This window comes from Stegastes partitus, unplaced genomic scaffold, assembly GCF_000690725.1.
Source record: "Stegastes partitus isolate 25-593 unplaced genomic scaffold, Stegastes_partitus-1.0.2 Scaffold3649, whole genome shotgun sequence".
Taxonomy (NCBI): domain Eukaryota; kingdom Metazoa; phylum Chordata; class Actinopteri; family Pomacentridae; genus Stegastes; species Stegastes partitus.
Genome location: NW_007581380.1, coordinates 27452 through 46808, shown reverse-complemented (window position 1 = coordinate 46808; position 19357 = coordinate 27452). Strand labels below are relative to the sequence as shown.

Here is a 19357-nt window from a genome sequence, read left to right as displayed (position 1 = left end):
GTTACACAAAATGGACATATTGTTGTACACGCAAATCAATAACATATTAATTTATTGTTTATTTTTGCTCACATGGTCGATAAAAAGTAGCGGCACCACAGTGAATTATCAGATCAATTTGAACATTTTATGATCATACTGACAGGATCACAGAATGTCTTAATTTCAACAAAAACATTTTTTTCTTGAAATCTGGCCTTTTGAGTTTGACATTTGTCCAAAAGATACAGCAAAAGGTGGACAAAAAGTAACCACAGAAACAATAATTACACCACATAAAATACGTAAACGTCTGTCAATAAGAGATAATAAATAGAATCAGGGTAGTAAACACAAGGCACTCAATGATGGTAATATGTGAACCCAGACTTTAGTTGTTTTAAAACACTGCAAAGCCTCTTCAGTCTTTAACTTTTGATGGTATGTAACTCTACTCCCTCCTGTTAACACTGATCTAGGCGTTTTTTCAGATATTTCAATACAGACAACATGATATATCGCAGCTTTGACCTGCACAGTACATGTATAGCCCAGATTTGGCCTCACATCAACTCGTTTCATCAGTTGCACTTGGCTGGGTTAATTAGGGAGGGGCACAAATCACGTCTTAATCTAATTGGTTGATCTTCCTGTCGATCGCAACAATCTGCTCTGTGATTGGCCGTTTCCCTTAAAGCCTCGGAAGTGTCATTTTTGGACTTGAGCAAAACTTGGGCATATATCGAGCGGCGGCGGCGGCTGCGAGGTGATTCATAACTTTCGGGACGAAATAATGGCCACCAGAAAGCACTGAAACAGGTACGTTTGGAAAGTACTCTCCTCCCGAGACGGGGAATTTTTAGTTTCATCGATTTGCTGTTGTTTTTTTGTCGTAGTTAATGGGTGTGTTGTGTTTGCTCTCTCAAGCATGTTCAGAGTTTCATTGTCTTTTGACCACAACAAGCTAGCCCTAACTTTCTCTCTGTCTTGAAACGTTATTCTGAGAAGCTAGCGACAAATTTCACTGAAATGTGGCAGTGTTGTGACACAAACTGGCACATAGTGGCTCCTGTGTATCACTAATATCGAGTCTTCATCACCACAGTGCCACTTTTTCAGTGCCATTTCAAGCAGATACTTGACAACTTTTTTGCTGCTTGGTCTGTTATTCTCATCTTCTTCCACCAGAGTAACAAGCAGCGCCAGCCATACTTTCAGGCTAGCATTTAATGGATGAAGTTGTTATTTAGTAAACAGCTTGTGTGCCGAATTATTTTCAACACATTGTTTATTTAAAAAAACGCTTCCATATTTTTACTATGGGGTATGTGGCTTTGCTGACAGCAGCGCGAACTTAAAAATGCAAGATTTTCTAACGGAGTTTGGTTGAAGCTCTGTCCACACTGTAGATACATAGTTAATCAGAGTTACATCCATCGACCTGACGTCCCGTGACATTCCAGCACGAAAGTATTAGAAGCGTGAATTGTGAAATTATACGTTTTACACATTCTTGAACTTGTAAAGGAGACTAGGGCAGCCCCAGTGCTTGTGGGCGTGGGTTTGACTTGAAAATAACTGCAAAATACGGAAGTATTTGTGAGCGAGTTTAGACATGTCTGATGTCTCCTGCTGTCTCCTTTCGTCAGTGGTCTGCTCTAATAATAATCATGTGTTTTTGCACTTGAATGCCTTTCATAACTCTCTTGTTAGTCAGAGCATATGCAGCATGATGCAAGGAGCTGTATCTTTATACTCATTTGTGATCAGCTTAGGTTATCATAACTCAGTGAGGCATTCAAGTGCTTATCAATAACAACACCCAAGTGCAATAGTACACTATGTTAAACTGAGCGTGCTAATAGATATTAAGAATACAATGACAAAGAATGATAAACAGAGGCTCAAAAGCAACACACTCAAGCCTTAACTTTAGTTGCATTGGAAAATATGCCCTTTTTTTGGCCCTGTACTAAGTTTCTTCAAGATGTTCATACACATACAAGACTTGGTGTCTCTACATTTTTAGGAAGCGCATGTTTCTGACACTACAAACAGTCTCACAGACCTGTGAAAGCGGGACAGTGGGCCATCATTCCATGCAGGTTGACCTAAATACTCTGAAAAGCACTCAGCTGAACGCCCAGGCTGCACATTTACATCAAAAGCATGAAAGAAATAAGGACAGGAGGAGGCATTTTTGCTCATTTGTGTCTAGCCACACCCGTATCATGTAAACAGACAAGAGATTTTTCTCTTTTTTTTTGCATCATAGGAAAACCAGCTTGACGTTTGCTTGGATAAGAGCCCAGAATTCACTTATGAGTCTTTAGTTTATAATCCCTCTTTCTCTCCAAAACCCACTACAGGATTAAAGAGATAGAGAGAGGGCCAGCACCCTTTTTTTAGAGGATGTACAACAAGGCTGCTGCTCTGGGGGCATTTTGTTGGGAGAAAGAGAGGAGTGTGTGAGAGAGAGGAGGACCAGTGTTAGTTGTGGGTGTTGTTTATGTCAAAGTGAGCGAGGGAGTGGATGCCTGCATAATTGTGTAGCTCTACATTTGCATTCATGTGTGTATAAATACATAAGCCGGACTTTAATGGTTGTGTATTTATGTGCGACCTAATCAAAATGTTGTTGAATTATTCATTTAGTTTACTTCAGGGACTTTCTATAAACTGCCCATTCTGTATTTACTATATGCAGTATACCAGAAAATATTTTGATTATCACATTATTGCTTAAGTCCTTTTTAAAGCCAAAAATCACAAGTGATTGCTGGTTCCAGCTAAGGCTACAATTAATGATTGTTTTTGATAAATCTGTCTTTTATTTTCTTGATTAATCAATTATACATTTAATCTTTAAAACATCAGATAATAGTAATATTAGTAAAACATGTCTTAAGTCCAAAGTTGTTTTGTCTGAGCAACAATCCAAAGATGTTCAGTTCATGTACGACAGAGAAATGTTTCAAATCTTTACATTTGAGAACACAAAATTGGGCAAAATAATTTCTAATAATTTTCTTTTGCTAAATAGATTGATAGACTTATTGCTACAGCTCTAGAGTCTTAAATGTGAGGATTTTCTACTTTTTTTTTTGGTAATTTATGGCAAGAATTTGAACACTTTTGTACTTGCTGGACAAAACAAGACATCTCACGGCTCTTGGAAATTGTAATTAGAACTTTTGAGGGTTTTTTTATGTTTAGTTTGACCGTTGTTTGTTGCAGCCTTACACAATATTGAAATGTGTTGTGCACCATGGTCTAGTGTTGGATGACAGATTTTTCCACTTTGCCAAAGGGCAAAAAACTGCATAATATATTAGTCCATTAGGACAACCTCCTCTCAGTATATAATGTACAGTGAGTGTACTGCATGCCACAGAACATCATTATAATAACCGCAATTACAGAGTGTAGGAGAAAGCATCATTTGTTTGCAGTTTACCATTTGAGCAAATAAAATGTACTGAATTGCTGTTTAGCACTTGAAGTCACAGCTCATCTATTGTCGGCATGTGTGGGACTTAATTTTCAGTTTATTCCCACACAAACATTTTCATCTAAACCTTCTTTATCTAGCACCCAGAGAGCTCCTTACTTATTTTACAGTTATATTATAAACACATTTTCTTGTACATATAGAGTGTTATGCTGCATAGTTTGGTATTAAAACGACTAAAATAGGTCTTTAACTGTAGGAGAGCTCCAGCACTGATAAGACTTGTCTTGTGATAAGCAGGCTTTTGAAAGCTGTTAATTGTTGTATACATGGCATGTAAACATTATCAGATGGTGTCTATGTACTGCATGTAATGCGGAGCTTGAAAAAAACGCTATCTGGATTAAGTGTGGCGATGCTACATTTGCCGAAGTAGAATGTAAGACGCTACCCTGGAACACGTGATATTAAGCATACTGTACTATGTGCCAGAAGCATGTGCCTATCAACGACTTCCTCTTTAAATGCAGTAAAGGAAGCGTGGTCGACCACAGCAGGGTGTCAGGTAGTGTGACGGCTTTCAGCCCTGAGAAGGACGTAGCTGAAGAAAAAGAGCCTGATTTCATATGACAGAATCTGATCCATCTTCTGTGTAACACGACAACATTTAATCCAACACATTACTGCCTGAGGCACTTTTATCAAAAGGAGTCATAAATCCCACATGAGCCTTTACTACCTAAAGATTTAGCCAGTTATTCTGCAGCGGGAATGTAATTAAGGCTGTCACACAGTGCTATATTCACCTACATTCAAAAATCATGCATGGCCATTCAAGAAACTGATAATATTTTGATAAAGGATTATAGAAAAATGGTACAAAATGCATTGACTATTGACATCCTAAGTCACACCTACTGAATGAATGCTTCTGTCTATGTGTAAACTGGCTGGTAGGGATTCATTGATTTAATCTGTTGTAAAAGTGTTATTCATTGAATTGATTAGTCTGTCAACAGGACATGAATTTGCTATCATTGTAATAACCATTTATTTATTAGTAGAAGTTATTTATTAAGTAAACAAGTGTCAAACATTAATTTGCTCCAGCATTTCGAATATAACAGTTTAGATATACAACTGAGTAAAAACAGTTCCAACATGTCTCCTTAAACTGTGGGAGCTTAATAAAATAATAGACTAACTGATGGTGAAAATCATCAGTTGAAGTCCTTTTGATTCTTTCTCCAGAATTAGACGTCTCTTACAGGAAGACATTTAAAGGAAATTAGTTTTGTCTACAGAGGTTTCATGCTGTTTGTACCCTACGTGTTGGGGTATGATAAAGACTAGCAGCTTCACACAGGTGTATTAGAAGTATATAAAATATGTATTCTGTGATTTAATGAAAATTAGCTGTCAACACAATATTTTGGATTGAATAGATGCGTTTATGGTGTGATGTTGAAGCACCACTAGTTTTTTAAGTACTTCCAAGTCCACTAATAATCAGAGATAGCAGGAATTTGTTTTTGTTAAAACCAGTTAGAATTTCTATCACTTTGAACTGTTTTCATAGATACGGTTTGGAAAGTGAGTAATTTTGCTGCAGACGTTGAGTTGCAATGTGTCCTTAACTTTTTGAAGCAGTTTTATCAGTGACTGTGGTGACGTTAACACTGAGAATATAGTTCATACGGTTGTTGTTTTAAAACTAGATGAACTCTACACATTAGTGTTGCTTTGTTTCATGCTATCAGCTTTCCCATACAGCTACTGGATTTGACATTAACACGCAGCCAAAATAACTAATCCAGCAGAGCGGCAGCATTATTTTAGTGACGTTTGAAAACAGATGCTAAGGTCACAGGAAGAAGCTCATTATACTGACGGTACTTTAAATGAGCAACCAGGTTTCACTGGGGGGTATTGTGGGGTCAGTACAGCATGCTAAGTACACCTACTTTGTGTGAATATTGTTTATAAAGGTTATTATCAATCTAGCCCAATACTGTAGTCTAATGAAGTTGTTGTTAACTGACTGGTAGGTAGGAGGCTGGCTGGTAGCTGTAGGAAGTGGTTTTCTTGTTGCCACATATCCTCAGTCAAAATGCTCAGTATGTTTTGTTTTTTTTGTCCTGTAGTTTTTCAAGTAGAGAGTAGATTTTTCGATCAGTTAAAAGGGTTTTTCCATTTGGTGCCACTCCAAGGAAGTTTTACTCAACGTGAAAGGACAATTACGCAAAATAGACATTTTCTTTATGAAAGTCAAACAGGAAATGCAAAGATTTCTGTCAAATAAGGTAACATGGACTCACTGCGCACAAACCATTCATGCTTGCTGTCATGCATAGAACCCCTTCTGAAGGCACAGTCTGAGCCTGGAAAACCCCTTTAAGAGAAACAGACACAAAAACACAACTTTAAAGAAGCACATGTATTTAGTTTGTTTAATTAATTCATCGATAGTTTTTCCCTTTTTTGAGGGAGACTTCATCTTCTGGCGTTATTAGATTGGACACATTTCATTGTTATAATAATCATTAAATGGAGAAAACTGCTTTAAAACATAACACAAAAATGTGTATCTTTCTTTGCAGCCCTAAATTGCATTGTGTTTATCTGAAAATGTATCTGGTGTGTTCATGCACAGGGCAGCCTCAAATACTGTATTCACAGTGTCACTGAAAGTGGAACATAAATTAAAGGAAATATTCTACTTGCTCAACATACTCAGAAACAAAGGACAGAGAGAACAAGTTGATATTTTCAAATTGAAGAATAAAATTACATTTTATTGCATCTAAATGCTTAGGCCATGATGTCCTCTGATGATTTGATTTGAGCCCCAGCACAAAGAAGTTAAATTCAGTTTTGTTTGGGATTTTTTTTCTTTTAATTTTGGTGAATTTAGATTTTTAGATAAAAATTTGAAAAGTCACTAGTATCCTCTTTCTTTCAGAAACAGTGTCCCTGTTCCTCTAAGGCCATTATTTTTTGATACCGTTTGTTGATTGTTACTGTTTGACATTAGTTATAACAAAATCTATTGACATTGTCATTCGACATTATAAACTGTTGATACGCAACAATATAAAAGTTGACAATAATCCAACAAGTGTGACATAAAGAAACAGCTGAGTTTGTGAAATGTGTTCTTCACGACATGACGTCTGATGCCAGGTAGAGTTTGCTATCGTTATTTTCCACTCCATGATCTCTCCAAGTGCATTTTCTGAATGTCTGGTTTCAGGTTGTGCTGCGTCTTGGTTGTGTTTTGTAAATATTCTTCTCTCGTGTGTTTGCCAGGAGGCGGGAGGATGTCTGTGGAGGTGGACGTGTTGCTGCAGGAGGCGAAAGAAAGCATCGAGGCTGCCCAGAACTACCGCAGTGAACTCCAGCAGCGCCTGCATGGCCTCAACCAGGCCCGCAAGCAGGTACTTCAACCTGTTCACACTTCTACATATTCATGGATGTCAGACTAAATAGGCTGGATGGCGCCACCATTTGAACACTTATAAAGCGCGTGGACTCATGTTACTGCAGCCAATCTTGTCCTCTTGTGACATCTTTGTGTGCTGCAGTGCGTTCCCTTCTTCAAATGAGCTCAACCAGGCCAAAGCAATGTGGAGTGTATTAGCCAGTGACCCAACAGAGTCCCAGGAGAGTATATTTTCCCCCTCTCTCTGCTATCTCTTCCTTCCCCCTGCTGTCTAGATTTACCCGTCCAGCTGCTCACAGTAAACAATGCTCCTATTTCCTGTTACTATGGACAGACAGCAAGACAAGAGAGAGAAGAGGGACCAGGCAGATCTTTGTCCAACACGTTTGAATTTCTAAATAGTTTTTGTACACTAGTTTGTAGTTTTTTTTTGCGTCGGCCTCACTTTTTAGCCCTGGAGGATACTGCTTGACCCAAGGTCCAGCCAGACTCATAAAAAACTATCCTCAGTCACAAGAAGAACAAGAAGTGCTGCTACAGATGGTCTGAATCCCACAGAGGCCTGATGTCAACACCACGGAGTCAATCTTAGATGTAGAGGTGGACATACGAGACAGACTGAATCCACAGAAAAGCTGTGATTTAAGCTACCTACTTGCAAAGTACCTTAAAAAACTGTGTGCCAGTTTATCCAGGAGAATTGGTCTATTTTATAAGAAGATAACTGATAAACGTCTATTTCATGCAAATTCCACCAATTTAATGCTAACTGTATGCTGGCAAATATGCAAACTTTAGATTTCAAATTTTTTTCAAACTCTGTTAATTTGCCAGCTCTTGCATGTTAACACAGTTGGCATGCAGTACTTTGAGCTGTAGTCTGAACTTTGACAACATTGGTACAGAGGATAAGCTGAAATCTTGTTTTCCTGAAGCCTGTTATGCACATGTCTGGTTGCACACAGCGAGCATTTTAAATGCCCTCTCAGAGTAAATACCCAGAGGGAGAAAATACTCATCCTCTGTGCCTCAGACACATTCACTGCTGAGTCAGAATCAGATGATTCAGCTTTCAAACTCCTGTCAGAAGAAGCACATACGAGCTTTAGATTTGTAAATAATATGTTGGAAAAGCAAACATACTTATCCATTTTCTTGCCCTGACTTATATCCGAATATACAGTAAAGTAGATTGTACTCTTAGAATTGTATGATAAATGTGAAGCCCCTCCAGCTGCTTAGTTAAGCATATTGAGAAAACTGGAGAAAACAGCAAGCCAGACTCTCTAATGAACAGATTATGTGTTGTTTGTTTTATCTGTGCAAATACAAAAATGTAAGCATGACAGTTTGTGTTTTACGGTGTCCTATGTGTGACTATTTCTTGTCCAATGATCATTACGTTTGAATGTAACTCCACCATAAACACAAACTGTCATCAAAAGTACAAAACTTCAGTATCAGTGGTATCCAATGTTTTTCTCTAGATTAAAAATAGTTGCTATAGCAAGTTGCAGTAGTTGCCAGATAATCGTATAAGTCATCTAGCTAAAAGAGTTGCAAAAGCATTTATATTTTTTTCCTGACGACTAAGATGTATGTCCTGTTGAGCGACTCCAAATACTGCAATAGTGGCAGAGGGTTCTATGTTTAGTTTCAAAACAAACATCAAAGGTTTTGCATATTGATAGTCTTGTTTAGTTTAGGACAAACCTTAAACATTGCCCACAGGTGTAAACCTAACTGACTCTGACCACAATTTGATACAATCTCAATATGGAAATTTGCTACACAAGGCTGGCTGACTGGTTCATGCTGCATCCCAGTTCAGGGAAAGCAATGCTGCTGCTGTTTTAGCTCTGCTTTCCTTCCATTGCCAAGCTAACTTTGACCTACTGCTTAGTGGGGTGCAGCTTGAGTTAACAGTGATAGTTTCAGGAGGAGGGTGAGGTGACCTTGCTGTGCAGAGTTGCAGTGCAATTTACATCTGCTGAGATTAGATCACAGTGCAAATGTGGTCAAACTGATCCAATCCAATTTCATTCCCAGTGTGTTTTGCATACATTTAAACTTTGCATCAACGTGCAGTTTCCCTGATTATCTGGATACAGATCATATTTTAATATCGGTTTGTGTGACTGAGACTCCCTCCACCCAATCCCAGCTGTTTCATCGCATATTATCTTGGCTCGAGCAGTGGTGGAGTGTTTTTTTTCCTCTTTTTTTTTTCCCATGACCCCCTTCTTTCCCACAGAAGGAATGGCTCACCACCAGATTAAAGGAATCCAGGAAACATTACACACCACAACACACAATGAGAATAAGAAAGAAGATCCGAGAACATGTGTGTGTGTGCTTGAAATCTCAGACAATACTATCACTGCAGCATCTTGCCTTTGTAAGAGGAGGAGTCCAAACATTTGGGGAAAACTTTTTCTACTCTGCTTGATGTCAGATCAACTCGTCCCATGTTAGAAAAATAGTCTGACAATGTCTGGTCATATTTTTAGACTATTATTTTACAAATGCCAAAATAATGATCAGGGGTTATCTGCGTCACACTGATAGTCACCAGGAAGTGCCCTGCCTCTGCTCCATACATACACACTCATACACAAAGATCAGTGTGTTTTCTGGCAAAAGCCCGGAGTATGTTTCCATTCTCATAGTCATACTGTCCCTGCTTTATCAGTGCTGCAGTTGTCAATCAGCCTTCCGTTTCCTGCTATCTCTCTGTATACTCATTGTGAAATCCTTGGGCCTGTGTCATTGTGTGTGTATGTGTCTGAAAGTGTGTTTGCAAATAGGAACTGAAACCTGACCTCCACTGCAGATGACAAACCAGCAAGCTTCCTGATGCGCTACTTGTCAGTGAGGATAGTCTGTGCTGGCACTGTGTTTAGCATGATGTTTAATATTAGTAGTTGTGGTGGTGCTAACGCTGAGAGAAACAACATTAGTGACAGCACAGCAAACCACATGACTCGTGGAGCTTTATCAGTGATGAAAACTTAAATGAGTGCAAAGATGACGTGTTGGTGCCCAGAGACCGTTAAAGGGAGGGGTTTGTCCTCTGGGGACTCGACTATGTTGGACTAGCTATTAATATCTCTTAAAGCGAGACACTACACATGAACAGGGAACATTCTTACCTGATACAAATCACTATGACACTTTCCCATTTGATTCCTTTTTAGTTTTACAAGTTTTCTGAAATTAGATATTTCAATATTTACACGAGGTGTTGTTTATCTAAATATACATTAATTTGACTTCATTTGCAGGACAGAAATCTGAACATTGGATGAAGCCAAGTTCAAAATTCCTATTTCATGACATGTTAGAGTCAAGGGTTTTTACGAGGGGATTTCGCTTTTTTTTAAATTTATTTTTTATCACTCCATACATCTGGAAATTACACTGACAAACTTTGGATAAGTCGAGGAAAATAGATGGATGGTGTCACATAAATTTCCTTAAAATTTCTACTTTGCTGCAGTGTCAACTTGTAAAAATCGTGCACATATATGGTTCGTGTGTTGGACAAAAGCTCAGCTTTAGAGGTTTGAAACTGTCTAAATGTGAAATGACAAAAGTGCAGGGCTTAGTCACAATGTTCCTTCACATGCTCATGTCCTCACCTGTTACCTTCTTCCTCTTTCTTCTGTTCTTTAGGTTCGAGGCAGCTCAGGTCAGGCTCGCGAGGCCCTCCGGAGGCACTTTGCAGAGCTGCAGGCAGCAGCAACTCGATTGCTGGCAGAGCGACTGACCACCCTGCTGGCTGAAGTGGACACCATCGAGGCCGACAGCATCAAGCCGCTCGATGACTGTCAGAGCCTCATCGAGCATGGTGTGGGCCAGGCTGATGAGCTGCTGAGAGAGGGTGAGTTCCACAAAGACAACACATGCAACTCTCTTGTTGGACTGACCACCAACACATCTGAAAAACAGTCATCATCTTCAGGAGGGAGGATACACAAGTTAATTCCTGCCTGTTAGCTGCAGCATTTAGATGCTTTTTATGTGACACTACAATAGGTATTGTTGGGTTTTGTACTGTTGGTCACACAAAACACAATTTACAGGCACTACTTTGGTAGTTTTCATTTACATATCTTTTTTTTAGTCTAAACAATCAAAAAAGAAAAAATGAGAAATCAATGTCCCTAATAAATAATGAAAAAAAAGTAGCACTCCTACTTCTGATGTCACCCCCATCTAAGTGTTGTAATCTTTCTCTACAGGAGAAGCAGCTCTGCGCTGTGGGCTTGGAGAGAAGGAGGATAAACTTGGCAGTTTTACAAAGAAGGCCATGCACATCCAACTGGACAGGTAGGACAGACGCGTGACTTAGCTGTAGGTGTTTTCATCCATTAGGGGAATAAACAAATTGGCTGTCACTGCAACAATATTCTATGATGAGAATACAGAAAAGGTGTGTTTATATTACCAGCGTGCAGTGATTCCACTTTGTCTTTTGTGTGTCTTTCAGCCTGCCAGAGGTACCGGCGTTGGTGGACGTGCCAAGTGTTTCAGCCCAACTGGATGACTCCCTGCTGGGCATGCTGAGAGACCGGGTGTCCCGCCACGGCTCCGTCTCCTCCCACCCACCTGTTCAGATAGAAGAGCTGCAGGAGAGACCGGGCAGCATCTTTGTCCGCTGGTGTAAGGTCAGTGAGGGAAAGGGACACAAATAGAGCTTTTTCACAAGTTCCACAATTTTTCCCAGGCAATAATGTTTCTCTGGAGCTGTGTGATTTGTGTTGAGACAAATCCCCAAGAAGACTAAACAAACAAATCAAAAGCAGTCTTAAATTAACCTCTGAATGTTGACCTCTGTTCCTCGAGGAAGGCTCTTGAATGTGCTTAAATGCGTAGATACTGCTCTCATATGCAGTGAACATACACTGCCGCTGTGTTTTGTGTTTTAGATAAACCTCTGAATGTTGTTATTTGTTCATCAGGTGGACGAGGACTTTGCAGCAGCAGATTATCGGCTGCAGTACCGGCGGTCTGGCAGCGGAGGAAGCCAATACGAGGACGCCTACATCGGTCGAGACTGTGAGTTCTTGGTCCTCCATCTGGATCCTCACATCGATTATCTGTTCAGGGTTTGTGCCCGTGGGGAGGGTCGCACCGAGTGGAGCCCCTGGAGCATCCCACAGACAGGATATACCACACTGGCACCGCATGGTAGGTGTAGCCTTGGTTTCTGACCTACTAAGGGCAGCACTTTAACTTTATTAAAGGGTTGATCTGCTTCTTTAGAGCTTGAAATGTAGCCTTGCTGGCAACTCGCTCACAATGGGAGACCTTGTGTGCTGGGAGATCTCTCTACAAAGACGTGTCAGACTAACAAAAATATTCATCTTTTTCTGAAATGTGTTTTTATTTGTTTCCTTGTCATCCAGAGTGGCGCTCAGGGACAGAGGGCTACATCCTGAGCAGCAGGAAAAACATCGCCCTGCGCAACGACTCCTCTCAGTCTCGCTGCCCCGTCCTCTACTCCAATGCCCCAACCTACTTCTGTGGCCAGACACTGACCTTCAAGTATGCTCACACCGACCCACAGACACATTACAGTATACATACATACACGAACATCTTCCAACTTCTCTTCTGGATTCTTGAACTTACTGTTACATGTTTTATGTGTTTGTAGGATCTCTGCAGCGGGTCAGATGGATCGGAGGGACAGTCTTGGCGTGTGCATTGGCAGCGAGCGGGGAGAGGAGTCACTTCAGAGCGACCAGGCCGTCTGCATTTCCACCAATGGTATGCTGACACAGATAGGTTGAGCTGAACTCAGTTCTGCAGGTGACAGTGTCTACTTCATGTCTGAGTGAGCGTCCTGAGCACTCCTCCATAAAAGTCACAGCGGCACTCCTATTAAGTTGGAACGAGTAACAAATCAACCAATTTCAACACAGCACAAGTCTAACACTGCATGCATTCACATTCACAAATAGGCATGCATAGCAACGTACTTTGAGTCGTTTGATAAAGGTTTTTTTTTTTTTTTGACATTTCAGCAACAACAGTGGTCCAAAAAGAGTTACAAAACATCCATCCATCCATTATCTGTACACCTCTTAATCCTATGGTCGCGGGGTCCATCCCAACCGACTTAGGGTGAAGGCAGGGGACCCCCTGGACAGGTCACCAGTCTATCACAGGGCTACACTTAGAGACAGACAACCAAGCACACTCACATTCACACCTACGGACAATTTAGAATCACCAATTAACCTCAACATGTTTCTTCACTTCAGACAGATGTGTGAACTGTCAAAAACAGGGTCACAGTTTATAAGGTGCAGGTTTTACTGCTCATAAAGTAGTAGTTACATTGTCATTACACATGGACAGAATTTTCAGTGCTTTGCAAATCATAAATATACTATGCTATTAGTTATTGGGCTAGTCTAATTAATTTGTCATTAGTTTAGATGTTTATGAGAACATTGTTATGCATTACATACCACTTGATGTTCTGTCACAAATGTCCAGAATCCTAAGATAAGTCTCTTAGTACTTTCTGGCTTCCCTGGTCTGTCTGGGGCCCTCAGCTCAAATTACATGGACAAATGTATGGCTACATTTCTGGAAAAGGCTCAGTTACCTCCTGAAGCAGCGGGCCACTGTAGCTTTCAGCAAACATCAAAACAGGGGGAAAAAAATAGCAATAGTTTGTTTGGGACTATTTTTAGCGACAGATGATTTCACATTGGCTGCTTCAGTGAATATCTGGGACAGCAAGCACTTTAATATGTCTTCATGTCTCCTTTTGTAACAATTCGTTGATTTTGTTATAGAAACACAATTCAATAACTGAATAATATAATATTACTAGTTTTATTAATATTAAAATGAATGTATTTACTTTGTTTTCTGTTGCATGTGACTGTCTGTCTTAGTTTAACCAAACTGCACAGAGAAAGCACTAAAATCCTGCATTACTTTTTGACAATAAAAAACATTAAATAATACTTAATCCTCAAGTTTATGTGAAATCACTCAATAATTTCTCAGTCTTGGCAGTAAAGTCAGATCCCATTGATCTTCTTGTGATTTTAGGGTATTAGATTTAACTTTATAATGTCTTTGAAATTGCTCACAATGTGAATATGTGTAAAAGTTTATGAAACTACTGACTTGATCCTGTAACAGCTGGATCTCTACGCCTCTCCTCTCAGGTGCTGTTTACGTCAATGGTAAAGAGATGACCAACCAGCTGCCCGCCGTCACTGTTGGCTCTGCCGTGACCTTTGACATGGAGGTGGTGAACCTGTTCCCCGTCAACAACAATAACCTGAGCGACGGGGGAAACTTCAAGCTGAGGGTGACCATCGGCTCAGGGAACCGGGAGGTGGTGTTTGATTGGCTGGTGGACCAGGCGGTGGACTGCCTCTTCTTCGGCTGCTGCTTTGTCCACTCCGGCTGGAAAGTCCTTGTGTTTTAAGGCCTCGGTTTAAAGGAATGGATCCCCCCCGTGTTCAGGAGCCCCTCACCCAGGCGCTATTATCTTGAGTTTCTCTTCAGTTCCTTTTTCTTTCACATCCGAGGCACTCACAGAGTGGCTGCAACATCTGGAAGAGCAAGGAAAAAAATCTGTCATTTGTCCCAAGAATTTCATCAGAGTGACAGTCACTAACTTCCGCACATTATTCCACATCTGCAACTGCACAGAATCTGCAATTCTGTCATGAATCTTTCCAGAAATTGAGAGTTGAGTCCTACAACACCAGGACAATATTAACCTGCATATCATGGAAAACAGTTATCCAAATTTGCTAGATAGCAACAACAAAGCAAATGTGGTGATGAGAGTCTCAAACAGAAGTTAGCAGTGAGGAATAATTTCTCTTCTATTCTGCTATAGCAAACACAATTCCACTGGAGGACAGTGAAGAAGAAATGGAGCCATTATCTCAATCTGCAGCTTTGATAACTTCTCAGCCAAAGATGGCTGATTCTGAAAAGAGATGAAACTAGTTCAAACTGTGGTGCTCAAGGGGGATCGTTGCTGCTGCAGCAGAATAGATACGTTTTAATAAATGTCCTACCGCATTTGCAAGATGGTGATCGCCAGAGCCACGACAAGTTCATAAACCTCTCATAGGGAAACTTATTAGTGACGTTCACGGAAGGTTTGTCCGTCTTCATGTACAGAACAATGGTCCAAACAGTCATGCAACACAAAAGACGTCAAAAAATGGTAAACCTCCTGACAAATCAGCTACACCTGGAGCTCATCAACCCGGACGTCCTTAAAAACAGCCTTCAAATTTTGGAGAAATGGCTCCTCCAAAGTTCTATAATGTGGTCAAATAACAAAACTTACAAAGTATAAAATAAACTAGTCGGGCTCCAGAATAAAGTCATAGTATAAAAAAGTCTTTACTTACTTCCAAGTGTGCGTGCCAGGTAGATAATGTTTTCAGTGTGTGGTCTCCACAGCAAAACAGTAAATATTTGGACTAATGGACCACCACCCACCTGGTTTGTTGTGTGCCTGTAAACTGTGTGGGAGGAAATGTGATTTGTGCTGTGAGTGATGCAGCTCTTCCTCAGGCTTCAGGGACATTTGTTGGAGGAGTGATATCCGTGTTCACGCAGCTTCTTTACTCGTAGTTTGTTTTACTTTGATTCCCAAACCTTCTTACAAGGTTGGACATTGTTTACAGCTTGTTTTTGTTGCTGTTGTTCTCGCTGTGGAGAGAATTTTCACCGGTCGTTCATCTATGCATCGTCTTAATTTAGTTGTAGTGGCAGTTTGAGAGCTTCTAGAGCAGGGGTGTCGAACTGCGGTCCTCGAGGGCCGCAATCCTGCATGTTTTAGACGTTTCCCTCTTCCAACACACCTGATTCAAATGATCAGCTCATCATCAAGCTCTGCAGAAGCCTGATAACGATCCTGATCATTTGAATCAGGTGTGTTGGAAGAAGGACACATCTAAAACATGCAGGATTGCGGCCCTCGAGGACCGGATGTCGACACCCCTGTTCTAGAGGAAGAACACATCCTAGAGGGCCTGTTTAAATGTTTTAACAGCTTAACCTGCTGGTTTATTTTTTATCTTATCAAAAACCATTACTGTGAAAGTCATATCCTCTTCTCAGAGCCTCGAAAAGTTCAATTGTCAGAAGTTTAAAGGGACAGTTCACCAAAAACACAAACCAACCTGAGGGTTTTTCTGTCGGTCTGTAGCTCAGGAGTGAATTTGCAGACTCAAGACTGCATGTGTCTGGTTTCCTCCACAAATATCTTGTTGTTGTGAGGGGAACTATTGCTGTCGCATTTTATTTTAATTTTTGTGCAGTTTCTTCCTGCAAGCAGTTGAGCTGTGACCCCTTTGACCTCTGAGCCACACACGGCTGATGCTCAGTGAATTTCTGAGGGGCTTTGAACCTAAAAGGCTCAATGGAAAATGAATAGCAATGTGTCTTCAGATATAATGACAGCTCGTCTTATTATTTACTTTTGTCTTGCGACTATCTTTGGACCTCTCCTCACGTGGTTGTATTTAAGATTTAATTTTCGAGATGTTTTGTGGTCTTCAGGCGCAGGGTAGTAGCTTTTTGTCCCAAGATAATGTTTGAATGAAGTCCTTGAAAAGACCACTCAGAGAGGGAAAATATCTGAAATGAATAACTTGTGTATCTGAGTTTACGCAGACGATTTCCTGGCAGAAACTCCAGGCTGCAGAGTTTTGTCTTTTGTTGAACTGTTCCTTAAATGAATCAAGCTGTTTCTTTGCTTTTTAAGCTTCCTTTAGTGACAATCCTAACAGTATTCACAACGTGTTAGTGGGAGGAGGAGTGTTTAAAGTTTAAGGAGCACAAATTTAAGTTATTAATGCATGTGGATGTGGAAGAGCAGATCACACAGACCTCGAAGCTTTGGATGAGAAACTCAACTAAAAATCTTTAACGTTATGAACATAAATATTGTTTAGAAATACATGTTTGGCCTGCAGATGACAGGGAAAAACAAGGCCAGCTTTAAAATCTCAGCTCTCCCTTTGGCCTCTTTTTGTGGAGTGTTTTCATTGTTTCTAACCAAATGTGTCATTTTCAGCTCTCTTTCTGATTTAGAAGTTTATCTGCAGAGATTCCTGCTCGTCTTTCATCTTTTCCGAACAGTTTAATCACTGTTTCTCTGGAATATCTCAGAATCTCTGACGGGTTATATGTAATTTCTGCTCCCACAGCCTGATTTTGTATTAATGTTTGTTGCCTAATAGCTTCTAATAACAGCAACATAGCTTTGTGGTCCATGACTTGAATTTATAGTTGTTACATTTTAGAGGCAAGTGCACCAAATTTCAGATTTTGATGGCCACACGATGCACTTATTTCTTATGAGAGGACAGTTGGAAAATAGTTTCATTTATTACAGAATAAAAGCAGCACATGTTAACTTTGGATTTCACATATTTGTAGCATATAATTCTGAAAGCTGCATTTGTACAACGCCCAGCAGGGGGCACTGCAGAGACGGGTTAATGGTATGGTCAAGTCAAGTTTCTCACTTTTGTTTTTGCTTCAACAATAAAAATGTGAGGTCAATATTAAAGCACAGCAAATAAATCTTTTTTTATTTTGGTCGTACCTCTAAAGCTTCACTTTTAAGCACGCTAATTGTTTTTATCAGCTACATCACACAAAGCTGCTGCCGCTAAGAGCGTTTTTATTTTATCGGTTTAATTTTCTGGGTATTTAAAAATGAAAAACAACTTTCCAGTTTTAAATCACTGTCAGCTCTGGTCAGAGCGATTTAACTCTGGTACAGGATGCCGTTCTGTCTTGGCTGTCCACCGTATTTATGATTTATTTGTCTTCTCTTTCTGTCTGCTGTAAGTTTTATTCTGTTTGTTATTTGGAGTGGAGGGTCCAAAAATCAGTTTCCTTTTTCAAGGTCTGGACAAACATGAGGTCAAGATTAGAACAGGGAAGTAAGACATGATTCCTGTTGTTCTGTGATGTTTTTACAACATGTAGCTGTTCGTTTTTTTTTTTAATGTGCTAATCTGAAATGAGGGTAAACATCATTGGATGTTTGCTCTTCACACTTAGTGGACTGTTCTTGATAACATAGGAAGACTTCAGTGGTGCAGGACTGTCATGGGATTCGTGTGTCTCCAACAACTTCTCTGTTCTGCTTTTATTTTTTTTTTAAAGAAACGCCCATTTCAGGCCCCCAGCCTCATCCTTTATCAGCAGATGTTTATTGTCCTGATCAAGTCAGCACAGCTTTTTGTTGTTTCACTGATGTTTTCTTGTTTTTTTTGCTGGACTGAGGACAGTGGGATCCAGGGTTGGATCCAGTTGATGGTACAAATGTCCTGAAACCAGCAAACACAACCTCAGAATAGACTTGGTCTCCTCTGAAGGAGGGAAAACTGAAGCAACTGTTAGCGTTTTAAAGCATCTGACAGACAACAGCAACATCTGCTGGTCAAACCTCTGCATTGCATTTGTGTTCACTGCTGCATCCTTCACATTTTGTTGAATAAAAAGTCATTGTGATCCTCAAAAGGGGAAATCTTTGTTGCAGTTCTTTCTCTAAGACCCCTTCAAAGTACTACCTACATGAGGTTTACAGCATTTATAATCCGTTTGTTATTTTAGGTCGGCTATCAGTTTGCTGCCCTCTAGAGTTTAGCGAAGAACTAGAACAACAAAACTGTCACAGGAAAGCTATTACTAAATTAGATTATTAAAATAGCTACAGTAATGACATTGATATTTTCAGAACACTTTTACAAATGTGTTGAATCAGGTTGTAACTCGTAATGGAACCTCTAAAGAATATTAATAGTCAGTGAACAGGATAATTCCTTCACTTATGTTGAAATGTTCAAACCTGGAGGTATTAAAACGCTGTCTTGTCTACAGTGTCACTACTATACTTATATGAATATATTGCAGTTCTGCATGGGGACCACTAGGGGCAGTAAAAACTAATTCTAAATACACATGCTAATGTTTGTGGTTTACTATAAATGTGAATTTATTATAAATGATAATAAATGCTTTATGTGTTAGATCTATTGTTCCGTTTTAAAAGCCCTGTGTGCAGTTGTCCTCAGTATGTATTTTTATTGCATTTTTGTCCTTTAGGGTATCGAGCATACTTTTTTTTTTAAAGAAAGTCCAACGCTGCACAAAAACTTGCAATTTTTCTTTTTTTTTTTTTTTAAATCCTCTTTGAATTTATCATATGAAAAATAATGTTTTGTGGGTTTGTTTGTTTGTGAGTGGCTAATATAAACAAACTAGCATATAAGAGGTTAAAATCCTTAAAATTAATGAATATTTGTTATGATCAGGACTAATGTTGGTTAAAAGTTTACTCAGTGAAAGCGGAAAATAACATCCAACATTTTTATGGGGGTTATAATCACTCAGACATTAAAATACCTCTTTTTGTGTTGGCACTCAAGAGTTAACTGGAAAATATTAAACAGCTTTTTAGTTTT

General features: G+C 39.7%; 1 protein-coding gene across 1 annotated transcript; it reads left to right on the top strand.

Annotated features, from left to right (window-relative positions):
- Positions 1-723: 723 nt before the first annotated feature.
- Positions 724-15677, top strand: crlf3 (cytokine receptor-like factor 3). The gene is made up of 9 exons (XM_008306382.1): positions 724-798; positions 6740-6867; positions 10548-10755; positions 11117-11204; positions 11365-11542; positions 11837-12065; positions 12284-12422; positions 12535-12647; positions 14069-15677. The coding sequence occupies exons 2-9, from the start codon at positions 6751-6753 to the stop codon at positions 14332-14334; spliced, it is 1338 nt and encodes a 445-aa protein (XP_008304604.1). The 5' UTR covers positions 724-798; positions 6740-6750; the 3' UTR covers positions 14335-15677.
- The last annotated feature ends 3680 nt before the right edge of the window (positions 15678-19357 follow it).

What these genes read in the sequence shown, in the direction of transcription:
- crlf3 (XM_008306382.1), top strand. Translation starts at nt 6,751, where the DNA reads ATGTCTGTGGAGGTGGACGTGTTGCTGCAGGAGGCGAAAGAAAGCATC. An exon ending in TGATGAGCTGCTGAGAGAGG is followed by an intron (nt 10,756 to 11,116) that starts GTGAGTTCCACA and finishes CTTTCTCTACAG; the next exon opens with GAGAAGCAGCTCTGCGCTGT. An exon ending in GGCCAGACACTGACCTTCAA is followed by an intron (nt 12,423 to 12,534) that starts GTATGCTCACAC and finishes ATGTGTTTGTAG; the next exon opens with GATCTCTGCAGCGGGTCAGA.